Source organism: Vicia villosa, linkage group LG2, assembly GCF_029867415.1.
Source record: "Vicia villosa cultivar HV-30 ecotype Madison, WI linkage group LG2, Vvil1.0, whole genome shotgun sequence".
NCBI lineage: Eukaryota > Viridiplantae > Streptophyta > Magnoliopsida > Fabales > Fabaceae > Vicia > Vicia villosa.
Genome location: NC_081181.1, coordinates 190,696,482 through 190,720,646, shown reverse-complemented (window position 1 = coordinate 190,720,646; position 24,165 = coordinate 190,696,482). Strand labels below are relative to the sequence as shown.

At 33.5% G+C, this 24,165-nt stretch overlaps 3 protein-coding genes and 1 long non-coding RNA gene across 4 annotated transcripts; 2 read left to right on the top strand and 2 right to left on the bottom strand.

Moving 5' to 3' along the window:
* Positions 1-453: 453 nt before the first annotated feature.
* Positions 454-2,442, top strand: LOC131650954 (uncharacterized). The gene is made up of 2 exons (XM_058920649.1): positions 454-1,281; positions 1,543-2,442. The coding sequence occupies exons 1-2, from the start codon at positions 454-456 to the stop codon at positions 2,440-2,442; spliced, it is 1,728 nt and encodes a 575-aa protein (XP_058776632.1).
* A 6,995-nt stretch (positions 2,443-9,437) lies between these two features.
* LOC131650953 (uncharacterized) lies at positions 9,438-11,202 on the bottom strand. Its single transcript, XM_058920648.1, has 4 exons — positions 10,854-11,202; positions 10,592-10,779; positions 10,281-10,376; positions 9,438-10,106 (listed from the first exon to the last, which is right to left on the bottom strand). Exons 1-4 carry the CDS (start codon positions 11,200-11,202, stop codon positions 9,438-9,440), a joined length of 1,302 nt encoding a protein of 433 aa, XP_058776631.1.
* Positions 11,203-11,494: 292 nt separating this feature from the next.
* On the bottom strand, positions 11,495-12,637 carry LOC131650952 (uncharacterized). Its single transcript, XM_058920647.1, has 2 exons — positions 12,509-12,637; positions 11,495-12,358 (listed from the first exon to the last, which is right to left on the bottom strand). Exons 1-2 carry the CDS (start codon positions 12,635-12,637, stop codon positions 11,495-11,497), a joined length of 993 nt encoding a protein of 330 aa, XP_058776630.1.
* Positions 12,638-17,565: 4,928 nt separating this feature from the next.
* On the top strand, positions 17,566-18,011 carry LOC131647735 (uncharacterized). The gene is made up of 2 exons (XR_009297928.1): positions 17,566-17,706; positions 17,776-18,011. It is a non-coding gene; the product is annotated as an uncharacterized LOC131647735 (long non-coding RNA).
* The last annotated feature ends 6,154 nt before the right edge of the window (positions 18,012-24,165 follow it).

Genomic DNA, 24,165 nt, shown 5'->3' with positions numbered 1-24,165 from the left:
CAAGATGTCATGACATTATATTGTGACAACTTACGTGCCATTAACATTTCAAAGAATCCCATTCAGCATAGCAGGACCAAGCACATTGATATTAGACACCACTACATTAGAGATCTTGTTGAGGATAAAATAATTGCCTTGGAACATGTTGCTACAAATCTTCAACTGGCTGACATTTTCACAAAAGCCTTGGATGCAAATCAATTTGAAAATCTAAGAAGTAAACTAGGCATTTGTCTTTGTGAAGGATTATAGCAATTAACCGGGTGTGGGGCCAACATTATTTCTCTCTCCAAATATTTGCTATCATTACACATTAAAGTGTATTTTCCCCCTCTTTTACAATTTGTCCAAACGGTTTCCATTCCCCCAAAACCTATCTTCAGCACTCACGCTACCTCTCTGTGTCGTTGCATTCACAAACCCTTCCCCAGCATTCCATTTTCTTTCACCATGTCTCAGAGTTCTCCCTCAAAGAAATCGTCTCCTCCGTCTGAAACAGCATCAGGATCTAGGGCACCAAATGTGGAGAGTGATCAAGATGTTGTGCTGAATGTTGTGCCATTGAACACTGTTCCTGCTACCGATCCTGTTCGTAGTCTACCAAGAAAGATGCATGCAAGAAAATCAACTGGTGGATCTGTTCCAGAAACTTTTTCTGCTCAGGGTAGAGAGGGCTCTGCTTATGTTCATAATGCTATCGCAGGTATTGTCACAAGAATCTTGAATGAAGGGCACAAGGTTGATGGAATATCTGTTCCTCTAGCCCAAATTCCTGCCTCTGAGAACAGCAAAGATGATCAAGATGATGCTAGCAAAGCTCAGGATGATGTTGAGACATCTGTTGATAACAATGATGAGACCCCTGGTGCCAAAGATGTTGAGACATCTGAAGCTATCAATGTTGAAACATCTGGTACTAAAGATGCTGAGATTCTTGAACCTGAGAAAGCTAAAGAGGTTCCTGTTGCTCCTGCTAAAGAAACTCTTAAGGAAGGCCCTACTGTGCATGATGTGGTGAACCTGGATGATCTGGATGATTCTATTGACATTGCTGATGATGAGCTCATCTCTAGCATCTCTCATAGAGTCAAGACTCGTAAGGGCAAACAGGCTTGTGATCAAGATTTCTCCAAACCTCAAGTTACTCCTCAAAAGAAGGTCACTATAAAGAAGATCAAGAAGGTCCCTGCTGAACCTTCAACCACTGGAAGCAAGAGTGCTGTGAAGAAGAGGAAGGAAAGAAGTGTTTCTGTCCCTGAAGACGATGTCTTAAGTGATGTCCCTGACATCCCATCAAAGAAGAAGATTGCTGTCACAAAATCCTCCACAAAGGTTCGTGATGTTCCCTTGGACAACATTTACTTGCACTATGCTTCAAATGCCATCCAGTGGAAGTTTGTTTATCAAAGAAGGCTGGCTCTAGAAAGAGAATTAGCAAATGATGCTCTGGAATGTCAAGAGGTCATGAAGCTCATCAAGTCTGCAGGTTTGATTAAGACTGTTACTTATTTTTCAAAATGCTATGAAATGCTTGTGAAGGAATTTATTGTGAATTTGTCTCAAGATTGTGGTGATGGAAGAACTGATGATTTTCATAAGGTGTTTGTTAGAAGAAAGTGTATATATTTTTCCCCTGCTGTTATCAACCTATATCTAGGTAGAGATGCTGAGGCTCAACCTGAGCTTGAAGTAACTGACAATGAAGTATGCAATGTTATCACTGGTGGTAAAGTCAAGAAATGGCCCATAAAGAGTAAATTGTCTGCTAGTCTTTTGAATGGCAGGTATGCCTTGCTGCACAAAGTTGGTGCTGCAAACTGGGTGCCTACCAATCACACTTCTACCATTGCTGTTGGCCTAGGTAAATTCATTTATGCTGTGGGAACCAAGACAAAATTTGACTATGGGACCTACATATTTGATCAAACTATGAGGCATGCTGGTACCTCTGCTACCAAGCTCCCCATTGCATTCCCATCCCTGATATGTGGGATAATCCTCAAGCAACACCCTGGAATTCTGAAAAGTAAAGATTCTGTATGTAAAAGGGAGAGTGCTTTGTCTTTTCACTACAAGCTGCTCCAGAGGTCTGATGACATGACATCTGCTGGGACATCACAACCCAGCAAGTCTGTGAACAAAGCCCTTCTTATTGCTGAGCTGAAAGAGACTTGTAAGGAGTTGAACAACAGGAAGATGAAGCTTGAAAAGCTCATCCAAAGTCTTGAGCAGTCTACAGATGATGATCTTGCTGGTGGAAGGGATGGTGACAATATGGATGAAGACAAAGGTGCTGATAGTGGGGCTGAGGAAGAGGCTGAGGATGGTGAGGGCTCTGAGGATACTGGGAGTAGTGATGCTGATGAAGAGACTAGTAGCTCAAGTGATGACAATACTGGTGGCTCTAGTGATGAAGACAGTGATGGGTCTGATGATTAGCTCTGTTTCTGTTTGGCTCCTTTTGTGGCTAAAAAGGGGGAGTAATGGTTGTTTTGGTGGTTTTGTTTTTTTTGGTTTTTTTGTTGTTGATCTTTTTGGTTGATGGATATGGTTGTATTGTTGTTTTCCTATATTTTGGTTATTTCCTGGTTCTCCTTGACAGTGACAAGTGGTATTCTGTAACAGTTGACTAAATAGATGTTTTCTGGATTTCTGGTGATTAATCAAGCTGGTTGTTGTTTGCTTACAGAATTTATTTTTCTGTTGTTGGCTGCTGTGTATGCTCTGATATCTGTTTGGGTACATCAATTAGTGTTTTAGCCAAAAATTTGCCAAAGGGGGAGTTTGTAGATGTTGTTGATTGGCTGTAATTTTTGGTAAAACTCATTGTGTTTCTATCTTGTCAAATCTGGTGTCATGACATGCATTCTACTGTTGTGAAGTTTTTCTTATGCAGGCCTTTACCTGATGTCAAGGCCGATGTCATGACATTCGCAGCTGTTACATTCTTTTCTGTTACTATTTATGGTTATGTGATCTGATTAAATCCTATGCGCTTTATTTGGAAATGTTGGATTCTGATCTGATTCAAGGACGTCTTTAATGGTTACTGTTTTTAGTTCCTTGATTTATGGAAATTAGTTTTATTAGGTTTAAAACTAATTTGGATCCAAGGCCCAGCTGCTGCGTTTTTCTGAAGGCTATATATTTTACGAAGAAGCTGCAGACCAGATTAGGGTTTTGTATTGAGAAGCTTTAAGAGTTCTTTGTTTTAAGTTTTGCGTTCTAGCTTTCTTGTAAGCCAAACAATCATCATGATGATTGTCTTGGTCTAGGTGTTTTGGTTTGAGTTGTAAGAAGTACTCGAAGCTTTTAAGCAAGAGTACTATTGTACTTGATTAAAGCTTTTAAGCAAGATCAAGTTGTGTCCTTGAAGTGTGTCTTCTTTTGTTATTCGTAGAGCGTTTTTCATCACTGCTGTGATTGAGGGGGAGTGAGTAGGATCTCTGATCTAAGTAGTTTTAGATTGAAGTTGCATTGGGTAGATATTAAGTGAAAGGAGTAATCTTGATCTGTATTACCTTGAATTGATATTACTTATAGTGGACTTCCTCCCTGGCTTGGTAGCCCCCAGATGTAGGTGTGATTGCACCGAACTGGGTTAACAACTTTCTTGTGTTGTTATTCTGTTTACTTCTTGTTCATTTGTTTAAAAGCATTCAGATAGTAATGTCGTGACATCGTGTTCGACATCGCGTGTCTGAGTCCAGAACTTAAACCTTCACATTCCATTATCCCCAACTTAAACTTAACCATTCATCATGAATTAGACACAAATGAACCTAGTAAGTTAGCTCCTCCAATAATCTCCACACCTTACATCAACCCTAATTCTCCATCCATACATAATAGAGTAACTTCAATAATAAGATATCCACCATCTTATCTGCAAGACTATGTTTGCACTTCAATAAATAATTCTCACAAATTATCAAATGATGATTTTTATCCTATGTATAACTTTTTTTTATTCTAATTAGTTCAATTCTCATTTTCATTACTCTCTATTAGTGCCTTCACATATTAAGACTAAATGTTGTGTTGAAGCTAGTACGTTTGATTATTGGAATCAAGCAATGTAAGTTAACCTTAATGTCCTTGAGAAAACTAGAACATGTAAGCTTGTAGGTTTACCTCTATATGTTAAGCTATTTGGTTGAAGGTGGATATACAAGATCAAAAATTTTGTTCATGGTTCCTTTGAAAGTTTTGAAGCAAGGTTAGATGGAAAGGGGTATAACCAAACTGAAGGTCATGACTACTTAAACTCTCTAAATCGTTGAATATTACATTAACTAGATGTGAATAATAGGTTGTTTTTGCATGGTGAGCTACAAGAAAATATTTGAATGATTGTTCCCATGGTGTTTCCATATCCAAGGTGTTTTTTTCTTAGGCAAGTCATTAATTTCATGGAGAACAAGATAAACATATCACAGCTTCAAGGTCTCCATCTGAAGTTGACTTTCAAACATTAATAGCTTTTAGATGTGGATTTCAATGACAACTTTATCTCCTTAAATATCTACAAGTCATTTGCATTAAAACAACTATTTTATATTGGGACAATCAAAGTAGATTGCACATTACCGCAAACCATTCCACACATTGCTACTTTAGTTGAAGATGATGGATAGATATAAATCTCCAAATTGTGGAGGATATTACAACTTAATAAACAAGCAGTTATAGATGAGAATTAAAATGGTTGGTTAGTTATATAATTTGTTAGAAGTTAGTTACGAATTGTTATTTGTTGAACAAGTTAATATTGTATATTACTAAAGCATCGTGTAAGGTATTTTATAAAGGAGAGTAAACAAGCTATATAAATGAATATAATTGAGATTAATGAATAAGAAAGGAGTCACTTGAATGCTCAATATTTGTATATCATAATACATTGCTATATCCGGTTAAGATTTACTATCAAGTGGTTTTGTTTAATTTGTTTTGAGTTTTTTCAAAATATTTAGAGTGTGTTTGGATGAAGCATTTTAATGAGGTAATGTAATGTTTTGAGGGAATTTAAAATGATTTGGACAAAATTTATTGTTTGGATACAAAAATGAAGAATTGTTAAAATGATGGAAATTTATGAAGTATTTTATCTAAGTTAAATTTAATCATTTTGAAATGACACCAAAAATCAAAGAATTTCAAATTCCTTCATACTTTATAAAATGTATTTGTTACTATTATTTTTTCAAATTTTACAAATTGGTCCTCATATTTTTCAAAATTACAAAGTTGACTCTAAATTTTTTAAAAAAATTGCAAATTGGTCCTTAATAATTTTTAAAATTTACAATTTGGTCCTTCATATTTTTAAAAATTGCAATTTGGTCCCTACTTATCAATTTTTTTTAATTTGGTCCAAAAAAATTACTCCCTCCGTCCCAAATTATAAGAGAAAATCACTTTTTAGATTCAGTGAATAATTAATGTATTTAGTCTATATATAGACCAGATACATTAATTATTCAATGAATCTAAAAAGTGATTTTCTCTTATAATTTGGGACGGAGGGAGTATATTTTAAAAAAAATTACCCCAAAATTCTAACAATGAATTACCTTAATACTCCATCCAAACAAAATAATTTAAAATGAATGAATTTCAATTGAATCATTTGAATTGCTTTAAATTTTAAATTCCCTTAACATTTCTAATTACCTCATCCAAACACACCCTTAGAGTCTGATTGGATGGAGATTTTAATGAGGAAAAGTAATTTTTGGAGGGAATTTAAAATGACTAGAATAAAATCCATTGTTTGGATATAAAATATGAAAAATTGTTAAAATGTTGTAAAATCTTAAAGTATTTTGTTCAAGTTAAATTTAAGGAATTTCAAATGACACCAAAAAATAAAAAATTTGAAATTACTTCTTTATTGTATATATGATTCAATTTTTCTAACTTTGCAAGATGGACCTTATATTTTAAGAAAGTTTCATATTCACTTATAAGAATTTCAAAAAATTGTAAATAAGTCCTTAATAATTTTTAAATTTTACAAATTAGTCTCTTCAAATTTTAAAAAATTACATATTGGTCCATATTTTTCATATACTTAATTTGATCCAAAAATTTTAAATTTTTTGAAAATGACACTAAAATTTAACAATGAATCATTTTAATACTCTATTCAAACAAAATAATTTTTCAATGAATGAATTTCAATTGAATCATTTAAATTGTTTAAAATTTTAATTTTTTTAAGAATTCTCAATTACCTCATCCAAACACATTTTAGATTCTATTAATTTGTAATTTATATTAAATTTCTTGAATGAATGAATTTTCATTTACCCTAAAAAAAAATCTAAGCGCTCGCATTGATAATTTAATACTCCCTTTGATCCTATTCACTACAAGAAAATATCAAGTTTACTATCAAATATTTGCTACGAATTTTATCAGTAGCAAAGTGGAAAAAAAAACAACTGTACATTTTTTTGTTGGAGATTTATCCACAATAGAATTGCAACTAAAGACAACTTAGTGAGCCCGGGAATTTTGAATGAAGTGGGAGATTCTATTTGTGTTTTATGTTCCTCGGAGGAGGAAAATCTAGTGCATCTCTTTTCAAATTGTGAATTAACTATCGGTATTTGGCGTAGAGTGTATATGTGGCTTGGAGGAGGGGATTTTTATCTTTAAAAGACTTCGTAGAGTTCTTCTACAATTGTGCCAAGATTAAATGCCCTTCTAAAAGAGTGATTATTGCGGTTGTTTGGTTAGCAACGATTTGGACCTTATGGTTAAAGCGTAATATTATCATCTTTAGAAATGATTCTTTTAGCTTCATAGAGTGCATGTCGGAGATCGTCTTTGTTTCGTGGAGTTGGCTAAATTCTTTTTATAAGAAGTTGCCTTTTTGTAATTTTTATGGTTGGAATACCCAACCTCTTTTGTGTTTTGTTGTGTAACCTCCTTTGTATCGGGGTGGAGCATCCCTTTTTCTCCCTTTAATTCCATTGCTTATTGAAAAAAAAAACTATCTATTTGTTTGGGTTTCGCAAATTCTAATAGTTGTCGAGAAAAAATTGATACGTGTCCCTTTTACTGGAATACGTTTTTTTCTTTCTTTTCGTCAATTTTCTGTTATCGACACAATTATATATATTTTTATTGAAATATTCTTTTTAGGTTCATTGAGTAAGAAATGTATATGGTCTACATAAAAGATCAAATACATTTATTATATAATAAACCTAAAAAAGAATATTTGCTTATAATTATGACGGGAGGGAATATTCTCCTCGTCAATTAAATATTATAATATATTATTATTCAATTTTCTCTTTACACAACATTAGTAATTGTAAATAATATATATTTTCTATTTTCTATCAATTATTGTACTATGTTTCAATTTCGTTCTCCATCCTCGATAAACCTTAATTTTCATCTTCTATCAAATCGATTTCGATCCATCTCGTTCCCGTCTCCGATCAACATCGTTCTCCGTCTCCGATCAACCTTATTCTTCCTCCTCCCAAACTGTGAATTTGTGATTGATTTCTTTTCACAAGTCCTAACTACAAATCCTGGAGTATATTTTCATCTTTTTGGTTCATAAAAGGGGTTTTAGTTCTCACTTGTGTTCTTATGAAGCAATTCAATCAACTATTTTTGGCTTTGTTTTTTCTTATACTTCAACTTCCTTGTTCAATTTAAATTTCCACTTTTCTAGTTTCATTTCCTCTTACTTCCACCGCATCCATGACTATGATCTTGATCCCTTTTCACTGACGTCATGCCCAGAGGTGCACGTTATGTCCTCGAAAGGAGGAATCAGAAAATGGGATCATATAGTGTATACCTCGATCGTACTGCTCACGATGACATCTAGTGGTCGCCCTTCAGTGATTTTGGCGATGTTGTCCCCTTTGACCGTATCGCATTATATTCCGGATGGTTGGCATATGGGACCAACACCATGGTTAGATATCTGCCAGAGCGGTGCATGAGACCGTTTGGGCATGTGTAGACGATACCAAGATCTTCATTTAAGGCTGCTCTCGACACTGTTACCCACCGAGATCTCACTACTATTTTTGAGAATTAGGCGCATCATCTAGTCCCAGAGGAATATCGGCGTATGCGGGCCACCCAAAGCTGGCATTGTGTAGATAGGTACGTGACATGGTTTTATCAGGTGTCACATCCTACCATGACGCTCGATGCTCCGGGATGTCCACCTAGGCCAGCGCACAAGGAGCTCTTGGAGAAACAGCAGGCTAAGGATGACTATGCCACTGAACTCCTGCTGATATGCCAACATATCACTCGATTGGGCATGAGGCATTGGAGAGAGGGATCATTGAGCAGGGTGGTTCAGAGGCGCTTGCCATAATATAGAGGATGGTCAGTGAGGCGTCTGGTGCAGCGTCGTATAGGAGGCAGAGGAGGTCGCATGAAGTTTGCATTAGGCATACTCATAAGTATTAGCCTTTTTATGTATTGTTTATGAATTTTTTAAGGTGTTGTAATATTTTGGCGTTTTGCACTTATCCGAACAACTATTTATATATTATGATATCGTTTTTTTTACTATAATCTACGTCTTTTTTATTTTCATTAAATATTTGTCGGATAATAGAAGGTATTAATTTTAGTTGCTACAATGCTCCGATTGTAACAATATGTAATGTTGTTGTTTTTACAAATGAAGAATCAAAGCATATTTCGGATAGCATATTCGAAACTGCTTATTGGCATTTTCGAACATACATATGTGAAATATTTAAAAGTAGTTCAAAAATGAGTGTTTTCGGATATGCATATTCGAAATAATTGAAAATGAGAAAAATGGTGCCTTCAGAAATGCACATCGAAGGATATTTTGGGGTTTTCAGAGGTGTTTTTCACCCTATATGGGTTCAATGAGAAATTCCCAAAAAAAAAAAGGCCTAAGACAATGGTCTCACTTCTCTTGAGCTTGGGTCAGCCCAAGAATTCTCAAATACCCTTTTCCTATAAAACTTTGGCTCGAAGTCTTAATCACTTTTTTAAGTTCAGTTGTATCTTAACGAGGCCGACTGTGTGAATATACAAGGAGTGCCACCGCACATAACCTCTAAATTTTTAGAGCTTAAATTATATATATATACACACACACACACACACACACACACACACACACACATATATATATATATATATATATATATATATATATATATATATATATTTAAATAAGCAAGATATATTGAAGAGAGAACAAAGGGTTGTCAACGCCTTTTACAATAGGACACGGGAAAAATCCCGACAAAAGAAAAATTACAAACCAAATTAACTTACGAGAGGAAAAACAACGGTTCCTTTGAAAACTCGTAAAAAGAAAAATTGGAATGTGTAATTTTTCCACAAAAAGTCCACCTCCAAACAAACATCTTAATATTTCAAATGGTATCATCAACACTTCATTTATCCTTCCGGAAAGATACCCCATTCCTAAGTAACCATATGGTCCAATTAGTAGCTAGCCAAACAACACCAAGCTTCCTCTCTTTCACCCTTTTACAACGAAAGAACCGGTGCCAAAACATAAAATTTTCCAATCCATCTTCCTCACCGATGTCTCCTAATCCCACCCATAAAGCAACCCCCCTCCAAACCTTCTTAACCACCAAACAACTAAAAAATAGATGCTTCATGTTCTCCTCACAATTCCCACACAAAACACAATTTAAATTATCAAAAGACAAAGGCGTACCTCTAGTCACCAATAGATCTTTTGTGGGAAGCTTATTCCGGAAAAGTCTCCAACCGAAAGCCTTAATTTTGAAAGGAACTTCCACTTTCCAAAGAAAACCAAACGCTTCCTCGTTCTTGATAGGAGGACCAAAAGGGATTCGAAGACGATCATAAAACTTATAGCACGGAGAAACCGAAAAAATAGACTCCGAATTTCCCCTCCAAGCTACCGAATCCTTTCCTTCCTTCCGCCCCCCGAAAACCTCCAACCGACCCTTCAAATCATCCAAAATATTACTAAAGCCAACCTCCCTCATTGCTCCCACATTTAAGCCTAAATCACCCAAACACCACCTATTATCCCTCCAACCACCCATCGCCGCCACCGGAACGCTCTTCAAAAAAGAAGCCTCGAAAAGATCCGAAAATTCATCTTTCAAAGAAATACCATCCAACCAAATGGATTCCCAAAACGGAGTGGTAAATCAATTGTGAAAGAAGAACCTAGTATTAGAAATAATTGGATCATGAGAAAAAGAAGAAGAAGAAGAAGATGAAGTAGAACCCACCTTAATTAAATCCTTCCACCAAACGGAAAAAGAGGAAGAAACATTACCAACTTTACCTCCTCCCATAATGAACGATGATAAATCACCGTAACGAGACTTCAACATATTAAACCACAAAGAATTATGCCCTTCAAGAATTCTCCATCTCCACTTGTTAAGAAGAGCCAAATTGAATAAAGAGTTGTTCTTCACACCTAACCCCCCTTTCTCTACCGGCAAGGTTACATCATCCCATTTTACCGAATGAATTCTTCTTTTTTCCTCCACACCCCCCAAAGAAACTTACTTTGAATAGAAGTCATCCTATTTACCACAATTCTCGGCATTTTGTAGAATGACATAGTGAAAATGGCTAAAGAGCTAAGAACGACCTTTAAGAGAGTAATTCTACCTCCCAAATTTAAGTATCGATTCTTCCACCCTTCCAATTGATTCTTCAAATTTAACACAAGAGGATTCCAAGTAGCTTCCTTCCTTGGATTGAATCCAATCGGAATACCTAGAAAATAAAAATTACTCTCTTCTTTTTTACAAGAGAGAAAGTAAGAAACCGCATCCAAAAAAAGATAATACCAAGACCGGAAACAATTTCAAAAGCCCGAAGAACCTCTTTGATTGCTCTAACATGTTTCCAATTGTCGTCACCCACAATTAAGGTATCATCCGCAAATTGAAGGATGTCCACCTTGCAAGAGTCCTTTATGGAAAAACTTTGAAATTCCCCCACTTCTATAGATTTTCTAACAAGACCCGTAAGACCTTCCGCTATTAGCACAAAAAGAAAAGGGGAAAGGGGATCACCTTGTCTCAATGCTCTTTGAATAATAAACTCTTTTGTTGGACTCCCATTTACAACCACCGACATACTACTTTTGAACACCAATAATTCCATCCATTGCATCCATTTCGCACCAAACCCCATCCTTCTAAACATGTATCGAAGAAAACTCCAACTAACTTTATCATAAGCTTTCTCAAAATCCACTTTAAAAAAAATGCAACTTTTCCCTTCTTTTCTAGCATAGTCAACCACCTCGTATCTAACAAATGTCTCCCGGGCACAAAGGCACTTTGACAAGTAGAAATGATAGAATTAAGCACTCCTTTCAATCTACCCGCCAAAAGTTTGGACACCACTTTATACATGCACCCCACCAAACAAATTGGCCTATAATCGTCCAAACTCAACGGATTTTTAGACTTGGGAATCAAAGTCAAAAGGAAGAAGAAATCGCCTTAGAAATAGAACTTCCCTCAAAAAAGTGTTTGAAGAAATTGATGAAGTCTTCTTTAATAATATTCCAACACTTCTTAAAGAAAAGAAAAGAATAACCATCCGGCCCCGGGCTTTTATCCCCACCACAATCCCAAATCGCCTCTTTTATCTCGCTATCAAGAAAAGGTTTTTCAAGCCCCACCGCTTCTTCTACACTTAAGGATTTGAAATCAACACCATCCAACACCGGTCTTTCCTCTTCCGAATCAATAAACTTATTACAAAAATTATTGAAAACCGCTTCTTTCACCTCCTCCACCGAATCTACCACTCCGCCCGAAGTGAAGATCGGGCCAATGTGATTGCGCCTTCTTTTTTCTTTCATCACCTTATGAAAAAAGCCGCTATTAGAATCTCCCTCTTGAATCCATTTCAATTTAGATTTTTTGAGAAGCATGTTTTCTCTAATACCCAAATTCTTCCAAAATCTACAACACGCTTCCCTCCTCTTATCAAGGTTCTCATTGAAATGATCAATATCATCCGAATCCAACTTTTGATCGGCTATATTGATATCCCGAACTCCTCCCTCCATCTCCAAATCAAACTTCCCGAAGACCTCCTTATTCCACCATTTTAGCTTCTCTTTAAAAAGTTTAAGCTTTTCTTTTAGCACAAAATCTCCTCTTTCACCAACCTTCAAGCTATTCCACTCTTTCTCCACAAAAGGGATAAAATAATATTTAGAAAACCACTCGTTATTAAATCTAAAAGGTTTAGGACCCCAATTAGATTTATCCGACAACAACCAAATTGGACAATGATCCGACAAATCCCGGTCTCCAATGAATTGACCAATAATCTCCCACTCGTTAACCACACAATTAGATAAAAGAAACCGGTCAATCCTACTCTTAGACTTACCATCTCCGCTAAACTAAGAAAATTTCTTCCCTTTGCAAGGTATATCCACCAAAGAAGTTTTATTGATGAAATCCGTAAATAGAGCCACCTCCCTATTATTGTGCATAACCGCCCTCCCTTTCCTCTCACTTGAATTTTTAATGGCATTAAAATCTCCACCCATAACCCATTCTCCATCTTTGAATCTTTTCATCACCGCAAGTAAGTTGTTCCACATGATTTTCTTTTTACCGAGATCACACGACGAGTAAATATTTGTCACATAATAAAATTTATTCTTCCACCGCACTTTAATCCCCAAAACACCATCTCCTTTGAAACTATTCAACACTTCAACATTATCCTTATTCTATAAAGTGAGAAAGCCCCCCGATCTTCCCAACGAATTAGAAAAAGAGAACCCCAAATCCGAACAATTCCAAAAACTATGGGCGAGAACATCATTCATACTAGCAATCTTAGTTTCTTGAATCAAGAAAATATCCGCTTTTCCTTTATTGATCAAAGAAGAAATTCTTCTCCTTTTGAGTGCATTCACTCCCCCTCTAATGTTCAATGATCCAATAATCATTGAGACACCATTTTAATCTCCTTCCTTAGAATTCCACCTCTTCCTCCTCCATTTTCCAAGTCCACGATTCTACTAATAAGTTTTTCTCTACCTTTCGTGTCCACCACCCCTAAAGCAACAATTGCCGCCATAGTTTGCCCGGAACATCATTCTCCAAAAAGTCCCATTGTCTAACGTTATTTCTTTGAATATCAGACTCTTCCTTTTGATTACCATAACACACCGACACTCTTCCACTATCGTCATATTCCGCTTCCGTATTAAAATTCTTCAGTAGAGAACCTTTTTTATTAACAATGGACGCCAAAGAGTTTTTATCCTTCTTATTTCCAAGGACTAAAGTCTTTCCCTTTTTACGCCTGTTACTACCTTTCCCCGAACACAAATTACCTGCACCTCCCACCCCATTAACATTCTTCCACCTTATCTTTTTGCTCCCTTTGTGACTCAAATGATCCTCCCTTATATTTAGAGAACATCCCACCACTGTTTGCTCACAACTGGGTTTCGAAAAATCACTCCCCTTCCTAACAGTCTCCCCTGTTACCTCCCCACAAAACTCCCTTATTCTTTCCAATTCACCATCGAAACCACCCTTCTTGCCTTTTAAACAATTGCCCTCTTCCTCCGAATCTCCAGTGACACCTATCCCACCCACACCTCCCATATACTGCCGCTCCTTAGAAATAGATCTCGCTAAAATTTTCACGCTACTGATACCAAAATCACTCCCATCTGTGCCCACCGAATCTGTCCCAACCTTATGCCATTGCTGCGAATTTCTTTTCTTCTCCTTATTCCATACAGCAAGAGGCGAAAAATGGACAGTATCACCGCCTTCAGTCCCGATCAAATTACCACCACACAGACTTTTGTTACTAATTTTCTCAGAACCAGAGGAAAATTGATGGATACTATCTTCGGAACATAACGTATTTATATCATATCCTACCTCTAGATTATTCTCACAGATGAAATCATAGAAATCCGATGAATCAGATTCAGAATAAATGGAATTCGGAATACCTGGGCTAGAACGAACCATTCCCATAGCGTCTTCTCTGACCGTGACCTTGAACACGACACCGTCGATGCTGACAAATAAGCTATTCGGGAAAGTCGTTGCCAGAGGAACTCTCAACATCACACGCGCAACATCCATCACTTTGCCATCGGCGGTTTTTTCAACGATGCAAATGAAAGTGCCCCACACCTCTGCCAGTTTCACAAAGAAGTCCGAATGCCAAGCTATAGCCGGAATCCCGTATAACCGCAACCACACCTCTCTGAACTCATCCACCATCCCTAACTCCCACCTTTTGATTTCGCTAAACCAAGCATTCCACCAATTGTCTTTTTGCCCCAAAAAGTCCTCGATGTACCCTGCCTCCAATTCTTCCAACAAGCACGAGTTACTCCCAAGAGGACTGACCTTGATAGCATGAATACCCTCCATCTCCATGTGGATCTGAACATTGTACGCCGCACCTGGTATCAAAGAAGTTCCCACGAAAGCCTTCTTCAGCCTCTGTCTCCTTTCCTCGCACGAGTTGAACACCTAATTCGGAAAAGAGGTATCAACCTTTCCTGATAAATCTGCGGAGCCTGCAACAACATTAGCGAAAGATATGGAATCCTTATACGCAAACGCAGAATTTCTGAAAACCCCCTTTGCATGTTCAGGAACGGACCCTCGACCAACCCTCACACCCTTCTCCTTCGCACCCCTCACGAACCATGGAAGATTGACATGAATCTTCTTCCCAACTATCATTATGTTATCCAACCTAACTGCCATCAACCTCCCGTCCTCCACATCTATAAAACGAGCAAAGCCGAAACGTTTTCCTATATTGTTCCTCCTCGGTGACACCGCTACCTCCACCACGTTTCCCACACAACCGAAAAGTTCGAACAGATTTCTGGCCGAATGAGAGTCTGGAAACTCAGAAACATAGAACGAAGCCGCCTCCACCGTCTTCCTCGCATCCCTGACTTAAGTGTTCAGATTTCTCCCTCCCCACAGAAACATGTCCCACCCCAAATTCTTCCCTCCTCCGCTCCGATTGTGGGTCACCTTCCTCCAACCACCATTACCCTTGTCCAGATTGCCTTCAACCATGAAAACCCGGAAAAAACGTACCCTAACTCTCTCTTAGAGAGAAGTTAGAGCTTTCTTAGAGAGAGAAAAAATGTGTATATGATCTAATTAATTCTTAAATTTTATATATGAGCTTAGTATAAATATAATATCAAATAATATATAATACAACTATTATCAATTAATTTGGCGTAGCCGATACTACAAATTTGGTTGTTAAATTCTATATTATATGTATGTTTTCCATTTTAATAAAAAATGCTAGAACATAAAATCGTTTTTGATTTGGCCCACTTAATCAATTTTTCCCCATTATTATTGTTATTATATAATATTATATTATATAACATAATATGAATATTAATTATTTAATCAATTTTTTGCATTCTTAATTTTTTTTCTTTTTTTGATATTTTAAAATTAGTAAAATTTATTATTATTTATCATTTAAATTATTATTAAATAGATAATAAATTAAATTATTAGATCTAAAAAAAAATTTGGTCTAATTTGTTTTTCTCACTAATTTAGATTTTCATTTTACTATATCAATTCATAATATGTCTTGTTCAAGTGCAACCCATGATACAATGTCTTAAAATTTTAAATTTTTTTATAATTGAATGAAAATTTTTAAAATAAAAAATTGAAAATAATTATAATTTTCTACCATTATGAATGGACACATTAATAATAATTTGGCATAGAAATTGTGAGACCTTAAAGAATTTGAAGCAGTATTGTAAAATCCGAATCAAACCGGCCGGTCGGACCGGGAATCAGCCAGGTAATCGGCCTGGTTCGTTTGTCGGATCGCCCATGTCATCGAATCGGAGGAAATCGGGAAAACCGGTGGTTTCGCGAACCTGCGGTTCAATTGCTTTTTTTTTTTTTTTTTAACTTTTGAGTTTTTTTTTTTTTTAATTTTTAAACAAAATATTACATGTTTTCATCTCAGCCCTACACATCACACACACCCCACCCTATTTTCAATCTTCAACCAAAATAGAAATTAGAAAATACACTTACAAAGAAGAAGAACAACCGCCGATTGCTGCAAACCTCCGCCGCAACTGTTCCTTCCCCCTCACCGCACCTCCATCTTCAATCTCACCGCACCACCGTATGTTTTTTCATTGTTGATTCTGATATGTGTTAAAAATTAGGGTTATGTTCAAATTGAAATTGAAATTGTTGAAATTAATATTATTGATTTTGTTATTGTCTGATAGTTATTGTTGTTCTTGGAGATTAATTATTGATAAAATTATACACTGTTTGTGAAATTTATTTATAGTTGGTCTTTTTTTTCATAAAAATGGATGCATCGTGAAATTTATTCATAAAATGGATGCATCGTGTTTTTGTTTTACACTTTTACATTTAACATTAAAATGTGTTTTTGTTTTACATTTAACAATGAAATATTAGAGTTGATGAATCTTTTGGCAAGCTTGTACATTGACATTTAACATTGAAACATTTAACATTCTTGAATATTGATATATCAGTGTGTATGTTATGAAGGAACAGTAGAGAAAATATCAACTTTTAAGTGCTAATTATAATTTTTTTTAGAGATTGAATGATCCGGTTCGACTGGTTTTACACCTATATAGTTTTATTATAATGACAGTTTTAATCCAGTTTGGTCATGCGGTTCGACTAGTGACCCAATAGTTCGACCAATAAACCAATGATCCAGTACCCTCACCGATTTAATAACAAGTCCGGTTTTTAAAATATTGATTTGAAGTTTTAGATTATTGATTTTAATTAATTAAAACATTTCATTATTAACATTTTTGGTAGGAAACGGAGTAACATTACTTGGACGAATTGGTCCTCCAATCCTGGCATATGTTGTTAGGTTGCTCGGTTGGGAAGGTTTTGTTTGCTTTTTATTTTGGATTTTTTTTAAAAAGGCTGAGCATTTCTTGTACCTTTTTTTAATCAAGTTCTTATTTTTTATCAAAAAAACAAAATTAACGTCGTTGAAATGGTTCAAAGAGTTAATTCCTTTTATTAAATGTAATGATTTTTTTTTTTTTATAAATTGTAAATGTAAGAGTAGATAAATGCTAAAAATTAAACTTGGATGAGTTAAATTTGTACACACCTTCACTCTGTTTAAATGTATTAATGAAATAAAAGAAAATCATAGCATACCTTAGAGCTGTGCATAAATATGTTTTCATTCCATTGGTGAATTATCATCATATAAAATTTGCCGTGCTTTAACAAATTTCCTTATCCTGTAAAGTTATAAAAGCAATTAAAATTTGATTAAAATTAATGAGCTATTATGATTTGACAATATTTTAAGTGACCTATTAACTAGTTGTGTTTAAGGAACAACATAACATATTAATTTCCTTAAGAGACATTAAATATTAATTCTTATTTTCGAAATTCGAAAGGCTTCTCACAACTTCTTTAGTGCGGTTTTTTTTTTTTTTAATTATTAGGAGTGCAGTATCCCTACCCATTATAAAATGATCAAATGTTGTTCTATACAATACATCAAAAGAAGAAAATATGGCTGCTATTCTCAAGATTGTTTATCTTGTGGTTCTATTTCTTTTCATATTTCTTGTTGCAATGAACATTGACGGTAAGCTTCTTTGTTTGTAAATAATCTGTTGTCATTAACAATACTAACTTATAATATTTTTCATTATAGCATTGGAGGAATGTATTCGTGATTCTGACTGTCCAAGGTGTGGTCCTCACTGTACTAAGAGGTGTTTCAATTTTAAGTGTAGATGTCTCATCCCAAGTGCACTTTGACTACCGAATCCAAGAGAGAATAGTTTGTCTTAAATAAATGAATCAATTTGTACTTCAAAAAAAAATCTATGTAACATTGATTCCTTTAAAATATTTCTCAATTATCATTTTATTTATTAGAGTAACAAAGACTACATGATTTTTTAAACTCTTTTTTGAAAATTTTATTTCACAAAATTTGCTGTTATGAGGTTTGTATTTCAAAACAATATGAAAATGAAAATGAAAATGAATATCATTATTGTCATCTACTTTCTTAATTTAGGAGGTATACCAAAGCATGGAATTCAAATATATCACAACCTCTCTTAATACTAATAGTAGTCACTAATCTAGTTTACTGGCAAAGTCAATCTATTGTTGCCGTTGTTCTTATTGTTTTCGCATCTTGTCAATGTTGAATGATAAAAGAAATTATTGGTATATTTTAGAATAATTTTTCAATGTTATCAGTAAAAAAACATTTTATAATATATTATTTTTTTCGGTTGTCGTTGTTCTTATTGTTTCCACATCTTGTCAATGTTGAATGGTAAAAGAAAATATTGTTATATTATGGAATAGCTTTCCAATGTTTTCCGTAAAAAAAGATTCTATAATATATTTTTTCCGATTGTTGTTGTTTTTATTGTTTCCACATCTTGTCAATTTAAATCGTAAAAACATTGTTATATTTTGGAATAACTTTCCAGGGTTGTCAGTTAAAAAAATATTTTATAATAGATTATTTTTTTCAGTTGACAATATTGAGAATTTTTTTTTTGAATCAATAAAATATATTGGATTAATTCAAAACATCGTTACAAAACAAGGTGATCACAATGGATCCAACCTTACAACTAGTTCTTACATCAATAATTGGGCCACACTATCTCTATACTTCCTACTTTGCCAACCTCTATGTATGACTGTATTTTTGATATTATCTACAACTATACTTCTATCATAGGTCTCCCCAAAACAAGAGTCATTTCTATACTTCCAGCAAATATAAATGGTTTCAGCTGCAACCATCTTCATAAGCCCACATTTTTTTCCTTTGCCATAATAGAACATCCTGCCAGATAGCTAGCATAGGCTCACAACAGAACAAAAGATGCTCCTGCGTTTCCTCTTCATGGCAGAAGCAACATTTCGGATCAAGGGCTATTCCAAACTTCTTTTGTCTCGACTTAGTAGCCAATTTCTGATGACAAGTGAGCAGAGGAAGAAAACAGCTCGAGGCCTTGCTAGGTTCCTCACCAGTATAGAGTTCCAAGCAACATTAGGCTCATGTTGATACAACCCTTTATACATCTTGCTCATTTGGAACTTTTTTGCTAACAAGCTTTTGTCCCACTGCTCCTGCATACCTGCAATTAGAGGTGTCAATTTATGGGGCCAATTAATTTGAGCCCCAACCCCATAATAATGGGGCCTAAAAAAAATTCAAAAATAATAGGCCCTTAAACACATAGGGCCCAAACTTAAAAGCCCCAAAATTTAAAAGAGGGCCATTAGGCCCCAAATCAAATAAAATTTAAATTTAAATTTAAAAAATAAAATAATAAAAAATTCAAAAACTAATAATTTTAAACAAAATAAATATATTAAAAATTATAAATAAATAAAAAGTTTTGAAACATATATTATAGAATGGTTGATTGCTAACATAAATTATATTTGCAATAAAGTTTTGAAACATAAATTTAGTTTTGATTACTAACATAAACCAGTTTGATTCCTTATTAGTATATTTGCAATAAAGTATATTTGCAATTTTTATTTTACAGATGAAGAAACGCTACATATGCAAGTGCTAGGTTGTTTAATAACAGAACCTGGTTCATTTTCTTGTTTATTCATTTTGTATATTTGCTATTTTTATATTAAAAAAAACGCTACATGTAATGGTTTTAAATTTTAATGTAATCAATTTTTATCTTTATAACTATATTGAAGTATATATCTTATATATTTTCAATTTTTTATTTTATTTAATTTTTTCAAAATTTATTAAAAATAATGGCATTTTAACGAGTTAAAATTTTTACCATACAATTAATTTACTTGTCATTTTTCATGGTGAAATATTGTGTAATATTATTTGTGAATGACACTTTAAAATTTTAGTAATTTATTACTATTTTATTTAAATTATTATTAAATAGATAAAAAATTAATTTATTAGATTAAAAACATTTTTAAATTTATTTTAGCCTAACTTTTTTACAAGATACTTTTTTTCCTAATTTAGATTTTCATTTTATAATATCACTTTAAATTTATACATGCAACTAAATCGTAATACAATTTCTTAAAATTTAAAGGGTTAAAGTGTAAAACATAGACTTGTTACTGTTAATCCTACTTTACAAAGTACAAGAGTAATAATCCATATTAGAACTAGAAATGAAATTTTTGAAACAAAATAAGGGCCCCTCAATAGGGCCCAAAAATAACACATTAATTAAGGGGCCTAAAATTATGGGGCCTAAAAAATTTCTCTTTAACAAAGGGCTTAATAAAATAGGGCTTTAGTGGGGCTAAAAAATTGGGGCTTTGAAAAATTGGGCTTATTTGACAGCTCTACCTGCAATGTGCTCTCTAGCACTAAGAATGTTCTTGAAGATCCAGGATGCAGTATTAGGCACCTCCATGTGTGTCAACTCTTGATTTTTGATGAAATATGAATGTATCCATCTGACCCAAAGACAATCAGACTTCATTTTCAAATCCCATAGCAGTTTCATCATGGTAATTTTATTCCACCCTTCTAGGTCAATCACATTGAATCCACCCTTTGCTCGAGGCTTACATATTTTCTTCCAAGCAACAGGACTCTTCCTGTTAGGAGCAGTACCCCCAGTCCACACAAAAATGCAGCAGGCAGATTGAATTTTCTGTATCACAATATTGAGAAATTTATTTCTAAGATACTGCAATTTCAAACAAGATCTTGAAAATTTTGTTTAGAATATATTCTTTTGTTTCATTATTGCAACACAAAAAAAAATAGTGAATGGTAAAAAATTAAACAAAGAAACAATACATGTTACTTTAAATTTTTCCCATTCATAGTTTTTTTAAGAATAGAAGTAATCTATTATCGCAGTATTTTTAAAATTCGAAGAGAAAGCTTCCTATTTTATTTAATTTTTTATTTTAAAAATAAAAAACCTTTAACCTCGATTTTTAAACCCAACCGAAGGGTAAAATAATCGAGTTTGTTGAGTTTCTTTACTGTCCATAAATAAATCTTTGCCGTTCATTTATATAGGATTAACACTCAAAATTTGTGTTCTTTACACAATCTCTTGTCTTTATACGTGATAAATTAATTTCCTTATCTAACATTTATTTAATTTTATATATCCAAATCGATTGAATGAGAAGCCATTCAGAATATGCTCCAATATAAAAAATGCAAAGAATTCCATTATCTGATATTCACCAAGGTTCACAAGAATAATGATGAAGTAGTTTTATGATTCTTCTTTAAAATTGTACGTGTAGGTTTTTAACAAAAATAATATAAAATTATTAAAATTAATTTGTACTCTAATAAAAGTTATATATATATATATATATATATATATATATATATATATATATATATATATATATATATATATGAATATTTGTAAACAAAAATATCTAGTTGTAGGTTCGAACCCATGTGCACTACACTTTTTTCCTTGGTTATTTAACAACCGAGGGTAAAATAGAAACTTTTCATGACGTCTTTCATTACCTCGCCTTTGAAATTGAAATAAAAGTTTATTTTCAACAGAGATAAATTGTAGTTTTCGTTGAAGTTGTGCGTGTGCGCGCGCCCGCGAGAACGGGGGATTGAATAAATTTTTCCTTTCTTAAAAAATTGTTTTGAAATCATAACTTAACAATAAAACTTTGAAGAGTTATTATACTTATTTGATTAACGTTCAGATGAATTTAAGGAGTACAAAAAATAGTGAATTTACAAAAAAAAAAATCCGAGTGTTAATCTTAGCATATCCAAATAGATATATTTGAATGTAACTTGATAAATTAAGATAACAATATTAGATAATAATTTCCCAGCATAATTAGCAACAAGAGTTATTCAAAAGATGATATCTAATACATAAATATGCTTAAACCTCAAATTCCTATTAATAATAAATTAAACCTAACAACATGCAAAATACTAAAAAGAATAAACTTAAAACATGCAAATATAAGCAAAAAGTAAAGAGACAGAATAGAATGAACACTAGAGATTTATACTTGTTTGGTGCGTCGTCCTCCCTTACACTTAATCCAATGTCCAATGTAAAACCATCACAATTTGTTGTTGTCTTCAACTACGAGTTTTAATAAAGTGTCATTTTGTACAAATGATAAACACAAATCAAAGTTGAAATACTTAAAACTTAATACTAAAATAAACACATCTATTCCTTGATTTTTCTTGAAGTGCACACATTTCACACAGCTCCAACAACTCTAAGATCAATGATTTTAAGCATATACACCTTCACACATATCTTCAAGTACTCCAAGAACTTGTGTACGCCAATCTTACTCAATTCTACCGAGATTCACTTTTTAGTCTTGAACTGTTGATAAATTATAGAAACACCAAAACTACTTCGATAAGGCATCTTCTTTTTATTTACTTGAAATCAATATCTATCAATCACAACCTGATTATACTATATGGAAAATCTTCACAAAAACATTAAACATCTAATGAATCACTTCATAACAAGATCTCAAATTGTCTCCTAGATTTGATCAATACTCATCAATGATGTTTTGTTTTAAAATTAAAGATGAAATTTCATAAAATATCATACAAACAACTTTTCTCACTCAAGATATTAACACTCAAGAAAGATTTCGATCTTTCTATTGAAACCATTAAATTATCTTTTACTTCCTATCATGTTATTAAATCACCTATGATATTTTCCATTTATCTAAATAATGAAAATTAGTTTTTACTTCTGATCATTCTTTTAAACCCAATAAATTTGAATAGTTGCATTTTGTTATTTAAAATCCTTCATTTGTTCCAAATGTGAATAAACCATAAGTACTTCTTAACTGTAATTGATGACCACATAATATTTGTATAAATTATTTTACTTAAATCCAAATATGAAGTATCTTTACATGTTCTAAACTTTATCCTAACAAATTCAACATTACCCTAAAGGCCATTATAACATATATTAGGTGTGAATTCATGCTAAACCAATTATATGCCTCTAAAGGTATCTGAGACCAAAAAAAATATGTTGACACTCCCCAACAAAATGGTAGAGATTGAAGAAAACATCAACATTAACTTAATGTTGTAAGAGCACTGCTATATCCGTCTAAATTACCAAAATCCTATTGTTCAAATGCCCTTAAATTTTCCACATTCATCATAAATAATGTCAAATCATCTTACCAAATTCTACACTATAAACTACCTTACATAAAATCATTTATGCTACACATCGACACTTCATGCTCATAGACCAAAACTTGAACTAAAAATTAAAAAATCTATATTATTAGGATATACACTTGGTATGATATGCAATTTCGTTTTTGACCTGACCTCAAATGAAATTTTTACCTCTAGAAATTTTTATTTTCACGAACATATACTTCCATAACAAGATACCTCCTTATTTGCATGAGATGCTGCAGGGAAACAATAAAGAAAGGGTTCAGGAAATTGTTGAAGTGATGGACGGTAAATCATTTTCTTGTTTCATATGATTTTATAAAATTACGTATGTAAAATTATGTTTTTGATTTTCTTTGGATATATTATTCATAATGTTTTTTTAATGAATTTTAACAAAATTTAGAAACACCAAAAAAAGGAATTCAACAAGAAAGAGTTCAAAAGGTTGATCGAAATTTGAACAAAGAGACGGTTACAAAGAAAATGGAGAGAGACAAACTCTCGCTACCAAAAGTAATGAAAGATCATGCACATGGTGACAAAGAAGTTGTACACAGTAAGTAAAGAAATTTTTAATTTTTTTTATCATGCATATATTACTTTAAATTATTCCTGATACCTTTTTATGAATTTTGACTAAAATTAGAAACACCAAATAAAATAGCTCATGGGAAAGCTACAATAAATAGAGAAAGAGTTCAAAAGGTTGATGGAAAATTGGACAATCACGTTGCTACGAAGAAAAGAGAGAGACCTAAGCTTTTGCAACCACAACCTAAGGAAGTTCTTCCACATGGAAACAAAGAAGTTTCACAAGGTAATTTATATCTTTGCATATACTTTAAATTTATATAT

What these genes read in the sequence shown, in the direction of transcription:
- LOC131650954 (XM_058920649.1), top strand. Translation starts at nt 454, where the DNA reads ATGTCTCAGAGTTCTCCCTCAAAGAAATCGTCTCCTCCGTCTGAAACA. An exon ending in AAGACGATGTCTTAAGTGAT is followed by an intron (nt 1,282 to 1,542) that starts GTCCCTGACATC and finishes ATGCTTGTGAAG; the next exon opens with GAATTTATTGTGAATTTGTC.
- LOC131650953 (XM_058920648.1), bottom strand. Translation starts at nt 11,202, where the DNA reads ATGGGGTTTGGTGCGAAATGGATGCAATGGATGGAATTATTGGTGTTC. An exon ending in ACAAAATGCCGAGAATTGTG is followed by an intron (nt 10,377 to 10,591) that starts GTAAATAGGATG and finishes AATATGTTGAAG; the next exon opens with TCTCGTTACGGTGATTTATC. An exon ending in GGTGGAAGGATTTAATTAAG is followed by an intron (nt 10,107 to 10,280) that starts GTGGGTTCTACT and finishes TCTTTTTTGAAG; the next exon opens with AGCGTTCCGGTGGCGGCGAT.
- LOC131650952 (XM_058920647.1), bottom strand. Translation starts at nt 12,637, where the DNA reads ATGTGGAACAACTTACTTGCGGTGATGAAAAGATTCAAAGATGGAGAA. An exon ending in TTATGCACAATAATAGGGAG is followed by an intron (nt 12,359 to 12,508) that starts GTGGCTCTATTT and finishes AACGAGTGGGAG; the next exon opens with ATTATTGGTCAATTCATTGG.